At 47.9% G+C, this 13,811-nt stretch overlaps 2 protein-coding genes across 2 annotated transcripts; one reads left to right on the plus strand and one right to left on the minus strand.

The window, feature by feature from the left end:
- Positions 1-568: 568 nt before the first annotated feature.
- LOC134031919 (WD repeat domain phosphoinositide-interacting protein 1-like) lies at positions 569-5,386 on the minus strand. The gene is made up of 12 exons (XM_062475675.1): positions 4,987-5,386; positions 3,655-3,737; positions 2,908-3,077; positions 2,528-2,624; positions 2,334-2,431; positions 2,058-2,150; positions 1,875-1,945; positions 1,671-1,778; positions 1,369-1,533; positions 1,172-1,279; positions 957-1,096; positions 569-824 (listed from the first exon to the last, which is right to left on the minus strand). Exons 1-12 carry the CDS (start codon positions 5,061-5,063, stop codon positions 703-705), a joined length of 1,332 nt encoding a protein of 443 aa, XP_062331659.1. The 5' UTR covers positions 5,064-5,386; the 3' UTR covers positions 569-702.
- Positions 5,387-6,010: 624 nt separating this feature from the next.
- On the plus strand, positions 6,011-10,798 carry prkar1ab (protein kinase, cAMP-dependent, regulatory, type I, alpha (tissue specific extinguisher 1) b). Its single transcript, XM_062475680.1, has 11 exons — positions 6,011-6,165; positions 7,127-7,332; positions 7,569-7,739; positions 7,910-8,001; positions 8,119-8,180; positions 8,307-8,353; positions 8,743-8,901; positions 9,093-9,153; positions 9,331-9,452; positions 9,690-9,771; positions 9,886-10,798. Exons 2-11 carry the CDS (start codon positions 7,159-7,161, stop codon positions 10,056-10,058), a joined length of 1,143 nt encoding a protein of 380 aa, XP_062331664.1. The 5' UTR covers positions 6,011-6,165; positions 7,127-7,158; the 3' UTR covers positions 10,059-10,798.
- The last annotated feature ends 3,013 nt before the right edge of the window (positions 10,799-13,811 follow it).

Raw genomic sequence — 13,811 nt, forward strand, 5'->3', positions numbered from 1 at the left:
GTCTGTCCCCCAAACACTCCCCTCACACCCCTCTGAAGTGGGTCCCGTCAATAAAGGACTTCACATGGTCCGAGAGGAAGAACGTTGCACTATAGCCAAACATTATACATAATGTTAGATCCAATACATGTAGACGTTTCAGGTGCTGAAGAGCACCCCTGCTCCTCCGGACAGGCGGTGGGTTTCTCCAGCTGGATTGTTGACCCCGGGCCGGCCTGTCAGTCTATCAGCCGGCCTGCTGTGGAGGATGGAAAACAGATTACAGCTGCTGTGATGAGTCAGCAGATCCCTGCCACCCGGCTACTATCAGCCATCTTAGGCAAGCTGCATTCAGGGAAACATGCTGGCTGGTGGACTGCTGCCATGGAAACAGCGGGCTAGGGGATAATATACTGATAAGAGAGATGATTGACAGAGACAGGCTTTACACTGATGTCAAGAAATGATTTCTGGATCTGGGATCAGGTAGGCAGGTTGGTCTTGGAGCAAGTGAGTAGGTCTGGGAGTAGGTAAGTAGGTGGGTCTGGGAGAGGGCTCTGTTGGTTCTCACACATCTCTTCGAATACGCTTCTATTGGTAGTCTGGCTTTCTCTTGCATCTGACTGGCTCACAGGGGTCCTAGGGGTGGGACCTGGGATGTTTTAACACTTCTCTCCTGCCTGGAGACGGTCTGATTGGTTTCAGGGGGTGGGGAGGCGGGGGTCAGTTGCTCTGGTTGCTGACTGGTGGAAACTCGTTCTCGTCGTCCAGACAGACAGGTGCTTCAGCAAACTCATGCTCTGGGATGACATCACCCTTCTGGGCCCCCCCATCTTCCGAGTAGCCTTGGGGGGAGGGAGGAGAGGAAGAGAAGGAGAAAAAAGGGAAAGAAAGGCTAAATCGAGTAAAAAAACAACTCTTAGTTTCACAATAGAAGACAACCTGTGTGTGTGTGTGTGTATACCAGAGATGTTTACCTGTGAGAGCAGAGGAGGAGGGCGGAGTTGAGGAGAGGGCGACAGTGGCAGCATACGATTGGTTGGGTGGCTGGGGCAGTCCTTCCTCTGACTCCGCCTCTTCTTCAGGCTCGACTGGCTCCTCACCGGTCTCAAACAGTCTGAGGGAAGACAGCGAGTGTTAGTAACACACACACACACTCATACACACACAGCTGTGTCACACACCCACACACCTGTGTTTCCTGACCAGCACACACTCCCCTCCGTCCTGAGGGTCCACGTTGTAGATGTACAGGTGTCCGTCGGAGGAGGCCACCAGCAGCCGAGGCAGCTTCTGGACCCTGGACACACACACACACAACAGAAGAACCCCTTTCAGTGGAGGTTCACAAAAACAAGATGTGTCAAATCTCTGTCTGTTTTCTCTTACGTGGCGAGGGCACAGACGTTCTTCAGACCGAACATGTTGAGCCTGACGGTGGCGAAGGCCCGGTCCTGATGCATCATGTCTGACACCTGGGTTGGCAGGTAGGTGCTGGCAGCAGAGAACATCTTGCCCACGTATGCAGACCATGTGGGAGACTCCTCTTCCCGGCTGGCCCACAGCAGGCAGGGGGGAAGCACAGGTGAGCACAGAGAGAGAGAGGGTCACAAACACTGTCCATGCACACAGACACTCGGAGCACTTTACTTCCCACCGCACACACACGCACACATATTGAATGAGGGTACCTAGGGCTGTGTACTTCCAGTTTGAAGATGTGAACGGTCTCTGTGTTGCTTGAGGCACAGAGGAACTGGGCGTCAGCACTGAAGGACAATGAGCTGATGCTCACATACCTGAGACACACAAACACAGCACAGACACACTAAGGTTAGACGGAGAGGTCACTGGGTCACGGTGTGGAGTTGACGTGTGTGTGTGTGTGTGCTGACCTTTTCATGCCTCTGCGGAACTCAAACAGTCTCTGTCCCTCTGGGATGGTGAACACTCGGATGACTGTTCCCTGGAGAGGAGGAAGAAGAAGAGGAGAGGGTTAGAAACCACAAAAGAGGGAGCCTTCTGGTGCAAGAGAGAAAAGGGGAGGTGAAAAGGAGAGAGACAAGAGTACAGCAGACCCTCTCAGATGCACTGGCCAGTTTGGTTCCTGAGGCGTTGAAGGTGAGGGCTGCCAGCGGGCTGTCATGGGCGGGGATCATCGTCATCGTGCTCTGAGGGAAACGCATGGCGCACACATGACATCATCAGCCAGCGACCACCTCAACAGCTGCATCACATTTGATCACATCCATGTACAGCACCATTTAGGGAAAAATGTTAGGGGTTGGTCAACACTTCCATTTCAATTCAAGAATCGCTAATACAGTGGGCAGAGTGATTTACACCAGCCTTACCAGATTGTTGGCATCGTACACAATGATCTCTCCTACGGTGGCACTGCCAGGGTATGCCAGGTAGGAGTTACCATGGTTGACTGACAGGGCGCACAGACCTGGGAGGAGAGGTAGGGGGGTTAGAGAAGGAGAGAGTGTGTCTGTGTGTGTATGTGTGTGTGTGTGTGTGTGTGTGTGTGTGCGTGTGTCAGTACCTGTTGGGTTGGAAGGGGTGTTGAGCAGTGTTTTGAGCAGCTTCATGTCTTTGATGTTGTGGATGTAAACAGACTCCTCAAGACACACCACCAACCTCTGTGACACAAACTAAGCCATTAGTACCTAGTTTGGCAACAGTACATACAACATGTATACTCGCTCGTATTCAGTTCATCCCCCCAAAAAGTAGTTGTAAACTCAAATTACCAGAGACAATCAATAATAGGCTTGATCATTATAAGAATATAGAATAATTGTTCTAAATTTCTGTGTACCTGCCAGCCTGACTTCCTGTTTGCCTGCCTGTCTGTGTACCTGCCTGCCTTACTGCCTGCCTGTCTGTACCTGCCTGCCTTACTGCCTGCCTGGTGGCCTGTACCTGTCTGTTGAGGCGGACTGAGAGGATGTTGTTGGAGTAGCTGTAGTTGCAGATCTCCGTCCCCTTCTTGAAGTGGTAGACGTTCATCCTGCGGGGCATGGAGAGACTGACCACCACCACCAGACTGCTGGAGAACAGGCGCTCCACGATGTACACGTCTGGACACTCCGCTGGGACAGAACCACAACACATCCATCACCACTTAATCCATGAATCAGGCTTGGGGAAAACAGCATCACACAGGATCACACACATACATGCCGACACTGATACAGTCATAATAAACATTCAGTTGTCTACCTGTGTCACCTAATTCTAAATGATGATGAAATACTTACAGGGAGAATGACCGTGTTTGTCTTACACTTACTTTAAGTCATCAGTGTTATCACTGTGGTGTTAGCTAACCATTGTTTGTCTATGTGGGAGGTGGTGAGGGCTTCTGGGACAGCTTGTTCCCAGCTACCTGCTGTGTAGCACAGTACTGTGTAACCTGGGTGAACATGACCACCGCTTAGCCCTGTCATATCAGCAGGACCTGGAACAACGTCACACACGTTCTGACAGATGCAGACACACACGCATACATGCACAAATACACACAGGCATTCATGCACAAATACACACTCACACACACGCGCGCGGCCGTGACAGGTTTGTTGAGTCTTGGTGGAGTATGGTTTTCTGATTTGACATACAGCCAATGTTGTTCAGTGAAGGAAGACGGGACAGGTCATGTCTGCTTACCTCCCTCGTGGATGCAGTCCATCTTCTCCACAGAAGTGACAGAGAAGAGCCTGTAGCCAGCTTTGGTGCCCACAGACAAGGACCTGAGACAGACAGACAGGACAGGACAAGAAGACAGACAGACAGACAGACGAGGGAAAAAAACAGAGGCAGACAGATACAATTGTTTTGTAAACAAAGTTGTCGAAACAATGATCACTGATGTAGATTAAGCCCATATAACTCTTTATAGATCACTGTTTACACCAAATTCAGGTGTCTTCCATTTGACGGAATGACCTCCACATTCAACCACAACCAACCATGTGTGTACCACTACCACATTGCGGACCAGGAAGATGGTGTCCATGTGGCCTACCACTGCCTTTAGCCCTCGCTATAAATATCCCCCTAGGGGAAATTAAGGATCGAGTGAGCTGAATGGTCAGTGCAGTAGCGTGTTGGCTGAGGTCAGGTGACTTCCTCCCAGCCTACAGCTGCAGAGACAACCTGCAGCCCTATCTATGGGCAGAGCTGTCTCTGGGCTGAGGTAAAGCACAGCGCAGCTGGCAGGACAGGCAGCAGGTGCGACCAGATAGCACCTGTACCTTATCTGATGTGATATTAGTCTTGGGTTAGCTTATCATGGCCAAAGATGACTGAAATAGGGCAGAGTGCTCATCTGTCTGTGAAGACACCTGTTTGGGGTCTGGCCCATGCCAAACAGGTGTGAGTGCCCAGCAGACACCTGTAGACAATTATCTGTAGCTGGATACATACTGGCTGATTTATCACGGACATCATCGATTTACTTAATACATGAGCTTCTAGGGTACTATTTAAAACGTACAGTAGCCTAACAAGTGTTTAGTATTTAAAATGAAGTCTTTCCGGTTCGTTTAGCACAGTAACGCATGTTCCCTTAGGGCTCAGTCTACCACACACAATGGATTAACATTTAAGGAAATATGTCTTTGTGTCGTCACACTACAGACTTGCACGGGCTTGTCCACTGACTGATTAACGAGCTCTGCAGTTGGGTAAAGAGCTGAAGACTGTCTCTATAGCATGTAATCTTGGGTGAATATTAGGGTCACCGACAGTACACCAACTACTCTGGCCTACTTTCTAAGTGAACAGTCTTAGGCTGTGGGTAAACTTTTAATGATACGTTTACAAATTAATTTGACCAGTGCACAAATATGGGTACGGTCAGGTGCCCTGCAGTTAATTATACAATATAGCCTAGGATACCACCAGCATATGGAATTATTTTGCGGCCTTATTATGCAACAGTCCAGCAGTTCAACAAAGAGAAGCCGATCGAACGGTCTGGGTTGACGGAGTGCTTACGTGGTGTCCTGGTTAAACGAGGCACAGATCAAGCCTTGAGGCCCTTCCGGACCGTCTGATGTCTCTCTTGTCTCCATATCGTCCACCAGTTTTCTTAACTTCGCGCTTCCCTTGTTGAGAGACTTGGGTCCGAATCGATTATCCCAGAAGACCCACTCCTCTCCCCAGAAGCGAAAGCGCCACGCGCAATGACTTCAGAGAGGGGAAAGCTAAAGATATATCAACTGTCATTAATAAGACAAACTGCCACGCAGCGTGGAACTCTAATGGGGCTCACAGTATCGCCGGTATCCTTTCACTTTCGTAGGACGACGTTGTTATTATAGTGTTATTAACTTCACCACACAGACAACAGTAGGCTACATAACAAAAACAGCTGAGGGTTTTATGCGTCACTTCAACTCCGTTTTCTATTGGTTCGCAGTAGTGCTAACGGTTTACCTCTTCACTTGTCAGATAGGTTAAATAGTTCAAATGCTTGATCTGATTGGCCAATTTGGCAGTCACTAAAAAGAGGCCTACCCACTTGAAGATAACCGTTCATCGATTGGTCTATTGCACCTTCATTCTTTACACGAGGAATTGTTTTGATAATTCCTATTGGATGAACTGAGAGGTGAAGGCAAGTGGCTTAATGGCTTGCAGACTCTCCTGATAAATGTGTTTAGGTGGAATTCAGTATAAATACTAGTGTAGAATTGCTCAGGCATTTCATATCACACATTTGCACCATGTTTGGTATATTTTTTGTCAAATCGAAGCCCTACTACTTGTCGGTCTACCAACATTGTGTAATAACTCAATGCAATGGGATTGTGCACGCGGACGACAAACAGTGTAATACATCAATTATACTTTAATTTGTATAAACACGCTGCTCATGTATGATGCTGACTGGATATTTAGAAAGAATTCGCTGCCAGTGTCACTTTATTGATTTCTATCTCTTGACGTCATGATTTCCGTAGTTCTTCTTTAAGGTTGCCAGGGGTTACTGCTCACATGTCAGAACGAGGCGAATTGACGTCAATGACAGCTCGCGATTGGTCCTTAGCCGTATCCGGTGGGGCAGCGGTCCAGGGTTTGGGAAAAATCGAAGCTAGTATTTGATACGCTTGGAGAAATACCATCTACACCAGGACAGTACCATTGGGCTCGGTTAGAAGTTGCAGATTTTTTGTAAGTTCCTACGTGTTTCTGTGCTTGAATTGGATGATCCAACGATTGCGGAATATGTAGCCTCCGCCTCGCATTTGTTTATGATAGAGCTCAAGATGGCGTCATTGGTCGAGGGCTTTGCAGGCCAAATGCTAACTAGCTAGCTAGCAAATGCTACCCATATATACCATTATAACTAGTAATCAAAAGCTCGTTACTTGCAATGTTGTATATTTATTGAAATATATTGCAGAATACGGTTTGTTAGTACTTCTGTCGTGTTGACTTGCTTATTTGATCGCTAGCAAGGCTGCATCCTTCCAATCAGATTAACGAAACGTCAACTACCGATACTACATTTTCCCCCTGTCAAAACACCCTGTATCACCTCAGCATTAAACTGTTTTAGTAGTGTACTGTATGTCTTTCTGGAGAGGCCTATCCATTTCGTGTCTACTTGTGCAGTGCATCTGTTAGTGCCTGGTTAAGCAAGGTCATTTTGTGTGTTTTATGAAATACGATGATTGACAGCAGTCATAGCTCAACTGTCAGGTGATGTGAGCCCAAGAGCACTGAGACCGGGTATATGCTTCACGGACGTCCAAGGTTGATCTGTGTGTACTAGTAGAATATACTGTAGGATTTCCGACCCCGAGATAGATAGTATTTTATATCAGTTGACTTTGATTAGATGATAATCTCCAATAACAGATTATAAATAATCTGAATCCTATTATATGAAGTCTCCATGCAGTAAAGGACAGCTGCTGTATTTAGCCTATTTGATTTGTTTTGAAACACAGGCATAGCTTCACGAGATTATTCAAAAAATAACCCTTTTCTCGTTTTCTTTTGTGTGGTTTCCAGCAATGATCAGCACATGATCTCTTATTGAAATAGCCAAACAACTGTTCATAACTGAAACTAAGTTTTTTCTTTCTTGAACACACTCCATAACATGCCCTTCCCCCCCTCCCCTCAGCTCTGAGGTTGTAGGTCGTGGAGCAGGTCGCGATGGCGTCAGGCAGCACGAGCAGTGAGGAGGAGAGGAGCCTGAGGGAGTGTGAGCTCTATGTGCAGAAACACAACATCCAGCAGCTTCTCAAAGACTGCATTGTCCAGCTGTGCACCTCCAGGCCAGACAGACCCATGGCCTTCCTTAGAGAGTACTTTGAGAGGCTGGAGAAGGTAGGCCATGTATTTATGTGTTCTAGCCTGCATGTGTGTTTTTCTGTATCTTTACTGTGTCGGTGGGTCTGCATGCAGGTATTTGTCACATCACAACAGAATCTGTCTGCATCTTTGAACTGTCATGGGATCGATTAATGCACAAGAGTTTTCAAGTCATCCTCAACACAACTGAAAGGGTTCCATTGTAAAGTATCCCCCATGGCAGCCTGTTGACCTCTGACCTCCACCCCCAGGAGGAAGCAAAGCAGATCCAGAGCCAGCAGAAGGCCAGCAGCTCGCGCTCCGACTCGCGCGACGAGGAAGTGTCCCCGCCCATGAACCCCGTGGTGAAGGGGCGCCGGCGGAGAGGAGCGTTCAGCGCAGAGGTCTACACGGAGGAGGACGCCGCGTCATACGTCCGCAAGGTTAGGGTCACCGCACACACTCATGCATACCAGCTCCACCTGCAGCCAGACTCCTCCTCTTATGTCTAGAAGCTGAGGTTCCTATTGTAGATACACACATAGTGGTCCATGACTGTGAGGCCTTTGTTATCATGTTAAATGTTCCAACTCTGGTTGGTTTTGCTTTCAAGGTCATTCCCAAAGACTACAAAACAATGGCCGCCCTGGCCAAAGCCATCGAAAAGAACGTGCTTTTCTCACACCTGGATGACAACGAGAGGAGGTACGCAAGTTCTCATCATTTAGAAATTGTTGACTTTTAAGTAAAGGTGTCGGTTTTAACAAGAAAGTTTGGTCAACTCATGGAACCGATCAAATAACCGCAAAACTGTGTTTCCAGCGACATCTTTGATGCCATGTTTCCAGTGACCTACATTGCCGGGGAGACAGTCATTCTGCAGGGTGGGTTTCTTGTTCTTGTTCATCTTTTCATGTTCATTTTCATGTGTTTGTGTTCTTTGCTAGAGGTTTACAGTTTTTTTGTAGAGATAAGAGCACCACTAAAGATATCTGTTTGTCCTCTCTCAGGCGATGAAGGTGATAACTTCTACGTTATCGACCAAGGGGAAATGGACGTGAGTATCAGTTGCAGTTGCAAGTATTTTTAGAAACCAGTGTCAAAATTGTGAAACCCAAATACACAAGAACAAACTTTCAGTCTTGTTAAAAAGTAGACCCATCTCACAAGGGAAAAACATTGTTTTTTTTAATGTCCGAAATATGACAGGCTTGCTTTATCTTCTCTCTTTGTGGAACAAGTGATCTAATGTTATAATTGCTTGGTTTCCAAAGAGTCGTCCCGACAGTCTGTTCTGGACGTTTCTTCTCCTGTCCTTGTTCTCTTCTCAAAGTTCTACCCTAGCAGCTGAAACCCAGTGTATAGATTATACATCAGTTCATGTCCATCCTGAGTGCTGATGCCCCCAGTGCTGTTTCACCGAGTGCCCCCCCTACCCCCTCACAGGTGTATGTGAATAATGAGTGGGTGACCAGCATTGGGGAGGGGGGCAGCTTCGGAGAGCTGGCCCTGATCTATGGGACGCCCAGGGCAGCTACGGTCCGAGCCAAGACCAACGTCAAGCTGTGGGGCATCGACAGAGACAGCTACAGGAGAATACTCATGGTGAGCAGGAGAACAGATGGGGACATATTGGGGAGGTCTCCAAAACACGGATTAAGTGTGGCACTGGGAAGCTTGTTGAGAATCAACTGGAATCTAGATTTGGCTCGCTGCAACTGTTTGACAGAGACAGGCTGGCAACAATCTGGAAACAATGGTCTCATCCTCTCTCTCTCCTGTGTTTTGGTCTGCAGGGCAGCACCTTGAGGAAGAGGAAGATGTATGAAGAGTTCCTCAGGAAGGTCTCCATTCTAGGTGAGTCTCCTCCTCCTCCTCCTCCTCTTCCTCTCCTGGTGCATGTCTGGGAAATTATTCAATGGAAATTATCCAGATATTCCATACAGCCCAAGTCTAAGCAGCCAATCTTAGTAGGAAACCTTGCAGTGTATGCATGGTGGTGATGTCATGTCCTCTTGCGACTCCGCCCCTCAGAGTCTCTGGACAAATGGGAGCGCCTGACAGTGGCCGACGCCCTGGAGCCTGTGCAGTTTGAGGACGGCCAGAAGATCGTGGTGCAGGGAGAGCCAGGGGATGAGTTCTTCATCATCCTTGAGGTATTGACACACACACGTGTACTCACCACGCACACAGGTGCACACACACATGCATAAATATCTCACACAGGTGCATATGCGAACACATATATATATATATATATATATACACTAACAAAAACAAAAACAGTTCACACAGATATGCAAACACATGTTTATGCACACACACCTAGGCAAGGCGGGCACAAGCACAGCTCACAGGAAGTACACTTGCTCACTGTGTTCCGTGTTCCTCAGGGTTCTGCGGCCGTGTTGCAGCGCCGGTCAGAGAACGAGGAGTTTGTGGAGGTGGGGAGGCTAGGACCCTCCGACTACTTTGGTAAGACCATCCGTAGTCTCCCTGTACTGGGGTTCCACCTCTCAGACAACAACACACTCTCACACTCGTGTTGTAGTGTCATTCACCATGTTCATGCATGTGTGTGTCCTCCAGGCGAGATCGCGCTGCTGATGAACCGCCCCCGTGCGGCCACAGTGGTGGCCCGCGGCCCTCTGAAGTGTGTGAAGCTGGACCGGCCGCGGTTCGAGCGCGTCCTAGGCCCCTGTTCCGACATCCTCAAGCGCAACATCCAGCAGTACAACAGCTTCGTCTCGCTCTCCGTCTGAGGAAGATTCCTGTCCTGTCCTCCCTCCGCCTCCTCTCCTCCTCTCCTCACCTCCTCATCCACCTCCCTTACTCCTGCTTCCCTGGTGCCTCCCCTAAACCCTCCCTCTTCCTTCCCTAAATCCACTTTTTAGACCCAGGGTCCACCAATGCAATTAGCTTTTTCTTTTCGGTCACTTACTCTGTTAGCTTCTTTTTTGTTGACTACTGTTATTATTCTTTGTTTGTTGTCGTCATTTTTACATGCATTTTACTTGCTGCTCCCAGTGGCCCTAGCTCACCCCCTCCAAGCCCCACGGGTCTTTCCCAGAGCACCTATTATAAAGAGCCTCTCTCTGCACTCACAGGTCTATCTATCTATTTTTGGCACCTCTAGTTTGAACTCTGGACTGGGTTGTTAGGGGTTCATGTCCCACCAGTCCCAGTGATGATATTTGACAATCAGTCTTTACTGAATCCCCCCCCCCCACCCTGTGTACTTTAATTAGTTGGCTAGAGGTGAAACAAAAGCGTAAAAGTATAATTCATCTTAACAATGTCCCTGTGTAGAGTATGTTGGGTAGATACGGTGGATATCTAATGTAGACCAGAATCTTGCTAAGTCTTAGCTGGCCACACATGATCCTATGTCTTTGTTTGGCCATATTTGGTTCTTGGCCCTGCTAATCGATGGCTTTCTTTTCTGGCCACTGACAATGTTGTCACATTTACCTTCCATTATTGAAAAGGTTTGGCTTGTCAACTTGGTTCTTTGTTATTTTCCCTAGTTTGAGTGAGTTTGTACAACCTGAGCTTTGATTCGTTGTACAACTATCAAGCTAGTGCCAAATGTTGACTGCTGTTACACTGCTTAGACACAAAGCTGTGGAAACTGACTTGGTTCACCCCTGAAACATGTACCCAGAGCTGAACCGGGAAGTAATGGTTAGACATTCACTTCTGATTGGATAAATGACCATAGACAAATCGTCTTGGCTACGATAAGTCAAAAAACATGGAGTATTAAGTGTAACCTCAGTATTCAACATTTCTCAGTATATACTAAACAACACCATCACTTTTACTGCTATGCTTTTAAATCAAATGATTATGATATTATAACAATTATTAGAGTTATTGTTACTATCCTTATGTTCTCTGAAAGAACTACGTTTTTGGCTATTGTTTGGATTGATGGTAAACTTCAAGTATATTGAAATGTTTTGGTAAATGCTTATTTTTCCATAAATTCTATTTTAGGTGTCCAGTGCCACAACATAAAAAAATGCTTCTTCTTGTCAACCGACAAAACAGTATGTCGTTGTATCGTGTAAAACATGGGTTCAACTTTTAAAAGTAGGTGAAAGGTTAATTGAAGTAAAACTTTCAGTTTAAAAGTCTCCAATATGTGTAGATTGTTTGACGGATTCAGGACTTTTGAGTATCTCTGTATTGAAGCAATGTGAAGGTGAGCAGGGGTGGCAGAGTAGTCTAGACGCCCAGGGACCTGGCTGTGGGGAGTTCGCTTCCCTACAGGGACCTGGCTGGGGGGAGTTCACTTCCCTACAGGGACCTGGCTGGGGGGAGTTCACTTCCCTACAGGGACCTGGCTGGGGGGAGTTCACTTCCCTACAGGGACCTGGCTGGGGGGAGTTCACTTCCCTACAGGGACCTGGCTGTGGGGAGCTTGCTTCCCTACAGGGACCTGGCTGGGGGGAGTTCACTTCCCTACAGGGACCTGGCTGTGGGGAGTTCGCTTCCCTACAGGGACCTGGCTGGGGGGAGCTTGCTTCCCTACAGGGACCTGGCTGGGGGGAGCTTGCTTCCCTACAGGGACCTGGCTGGGGGGAGCTTGCTTCCCTACAGGGACCTGGCTGGGGGGAGTTCGCTTCCCTACAGGGACCTGGCTGTGGGGAGTTTGCTTCCCTACAGGGACCTGGCTGGGGGGAGTTCACTTCCCTACAGGGACCTGGCTGGGGGGAGTTCACTTCCCTACAGGGACCTGGCTGGGGGGAGTTCGCTTCCCTCGTCCAGATGGACGGCTGTTCGGCCTGTTGGTTTGAACCAGCCACTGCTGAAGCAGAGAGAGAGAGAGAGGGGGAATGTCAGAGTGCTGATGGATGTATCAGTAGTAGGTTGCTGTCGTACCCCCTTGACCCCTCTCTGTGTAGACTGGGCGTGTGCCAGACCAAAATGTTGGTGAGGAGGCCTGTTCTGCTGCCCTCTGGTCAGAGCAGTCACTCTAAAACCTCTTTTATTTACTCCTTGCTTAACTGCTTGACTTTGATTACCTCTATCTAAACGGCATATTTAACTGACTTTCCCCCCGGCTCCTCCAGACACAGTCTTCACTAGGTTATCTGTCTGCTCTAGGTGCCATGTTACACTGTCACCCCCCCCCCCCCCCCACCTCCCCCCTAACACATATTACCTATAAAGGAATGCTCGCCCTCTCTGAGGTTTACTGCCCATGTTTTCAGTCTTCTGTTTTCGTCGACCGTTTTTTGAACTTGTGTATAAACCAGTTGGTGTGTGTGAGTGGATGGGTTGTGTGCTTGTGCGGCTGATGCATGTTGACATGAAAGGAGGCCGACTGCAGTAAAGGCTGCCAAGCTTGAGGATGCTCAGTGACTTCATAGGATGCTGCAACCGTTACATTTTCATAAACTAGCGAGCCAGATTGAGCAACTTCCGAGAGATCATCAAGCGTTGCCACTGGGTAGGGATTAGGATTTCGTTAGGATTTTTGATTTGACCTTCCAGTTTTACCCCCCCCCCAATATTAACAAGTTAAACTTGTAATTCAAAAGTATTAGTAAGTGAAGTCAGATGCTCTCTGTACCAGAAGAGAGGGTAACCCCATGTCTGCCGGTCTGAATGCAGTGGTCCCGGTTTGCCTTAGCTTACCCTCCTGGGGGTGCACTATAGGCCCCCCCCCCCCTCCGCGCCACCCTCCTCCGCGCCCCCCCCCCTCCCCTCCCCAGCAGTGTGTGTGCTCAGGGCTCTGAGAGCCCTGGGCCCCCAATGAGGACCATTCTTTTTCTATTCCACCCTGATGACTGTGTTCCGTTTGACCTCCTGTACGTGCAAAGATGTTAAAGATGTTTATCCTTTTGGTATAGATTGTTCCAGATGGCAGTTTAAGCAATAAAAAAGTCAAAATTATACATTTTGTGTCTACCTTCTTCCTAGGTTGTGTCTGTGTGCATGTTCAACGATATTTATGAAACTATGTGAAGGTGAAGTCCCACACATGACCACAATGTAACTTTTAATTTAAAATAAACAATTTGGATTTGAACCCAGGCTGTTGCGGTACTGCCCCAGCATGTCTGAAAGAGCATGCACACTAACCCAGTGAGCTAACAGGGGAACCCTGCTTTCTTCTGGTTTTCTGACACCCCAACTGCAGGTTGTTACAACTTTTAGTTGAGTGGAGATTATGATCCCTGATAGCTCAGTGGTTACTGTGTGGGCTACTTTGTGAGGTGTTGTGTTCAAATCTGGCTGAAGGATCTTCTTGTAGCTCAGTTTTTGCTCTTGGACAATAAAACTCGAACAGACAGTTGGGAGGGGGGGGGGTCTTTTAACCGTTGGGCTGTCTCAGACCCCCCACATTGCGAAGGTTAAAAGAAAATTATTTTTATTTGTTTTTGTATTGGGTAAAATTGGGTAAACAACGATGGTTCGTTATGAACCTTTGGGTCATGTGACCTGAAGGCAGCACAAGGGTTAAATGTGACTTACTGAAACCTGCAGGAACCCTGGTTCAAGCA

Source organism: Osmerus eperlanus, chromosome 12, assembly GCF_963692335.1.
Source record: "Osmerus eperlanus chromosome 12, fOsmEpe2.1, whole genome shotgun sequence".
In the NCBI taxonomy this organism is placed as follows: domain Eukaryota; kingdom Metazoa; phylum Chordata; class Actinopteri; order Osmeriformes; family Osmeridae; genus Osmerus; species Osmerus eperlanus.

What these genes read in the sequence shown, in the direction of transcription:
- LOC134031919 (XM_062475675.1), bottom strand. Translation starts at nt 5,063, where the DNA reads ATGGAGACAAGAGAGACATCAGACGGTCCGGAAGGGCCTCAAGGCTTG. An exon ending in CTGGAAGTACACAGCCCTAG is followed by an intron (nt 1,534 to 1,670) that starts GTACCCTCATTC and finishes GCTGTGGGCCAG; the next exon opens with CCGGGAAGAGGAGTCTCCCA. An exon ending in GTGCTGGTCAGGAAACACAG is followed by an intron (nt 1,097 to 1,171) that starts GTGTGTGGGTGT and finishes GTCTTCCCTCAG; the next exon opens with ACTGTTTGAGACCGGTGAGG.
- prkar1ab (XM_062475680.1), top strand. Translation starts at nt 7,159, where the DNA reads ATGGCGTCAGGCAGCACGAGCAGTGAGGAGGAGAGGAGCCTGAGGGAG. An exon ending in CCGCGTCATACGTCCGCAAG is followed by an intron (nt 7,740 to 7,909) that starts GTTAGGGTCACC and finishes TTTGCTTTCAAG; the next exon opens with GTCATTCCCAAAGACTACAA. An exon ending in CAGGAAGGTCTCCATTCTAG is followed by an intron (nt 9,154 to 9,330) that starts GTGAGTCTCCTC and finishes TCCGCCCCTCAG; the next exon opens with AGTCTCTGGACAAATGGGAG.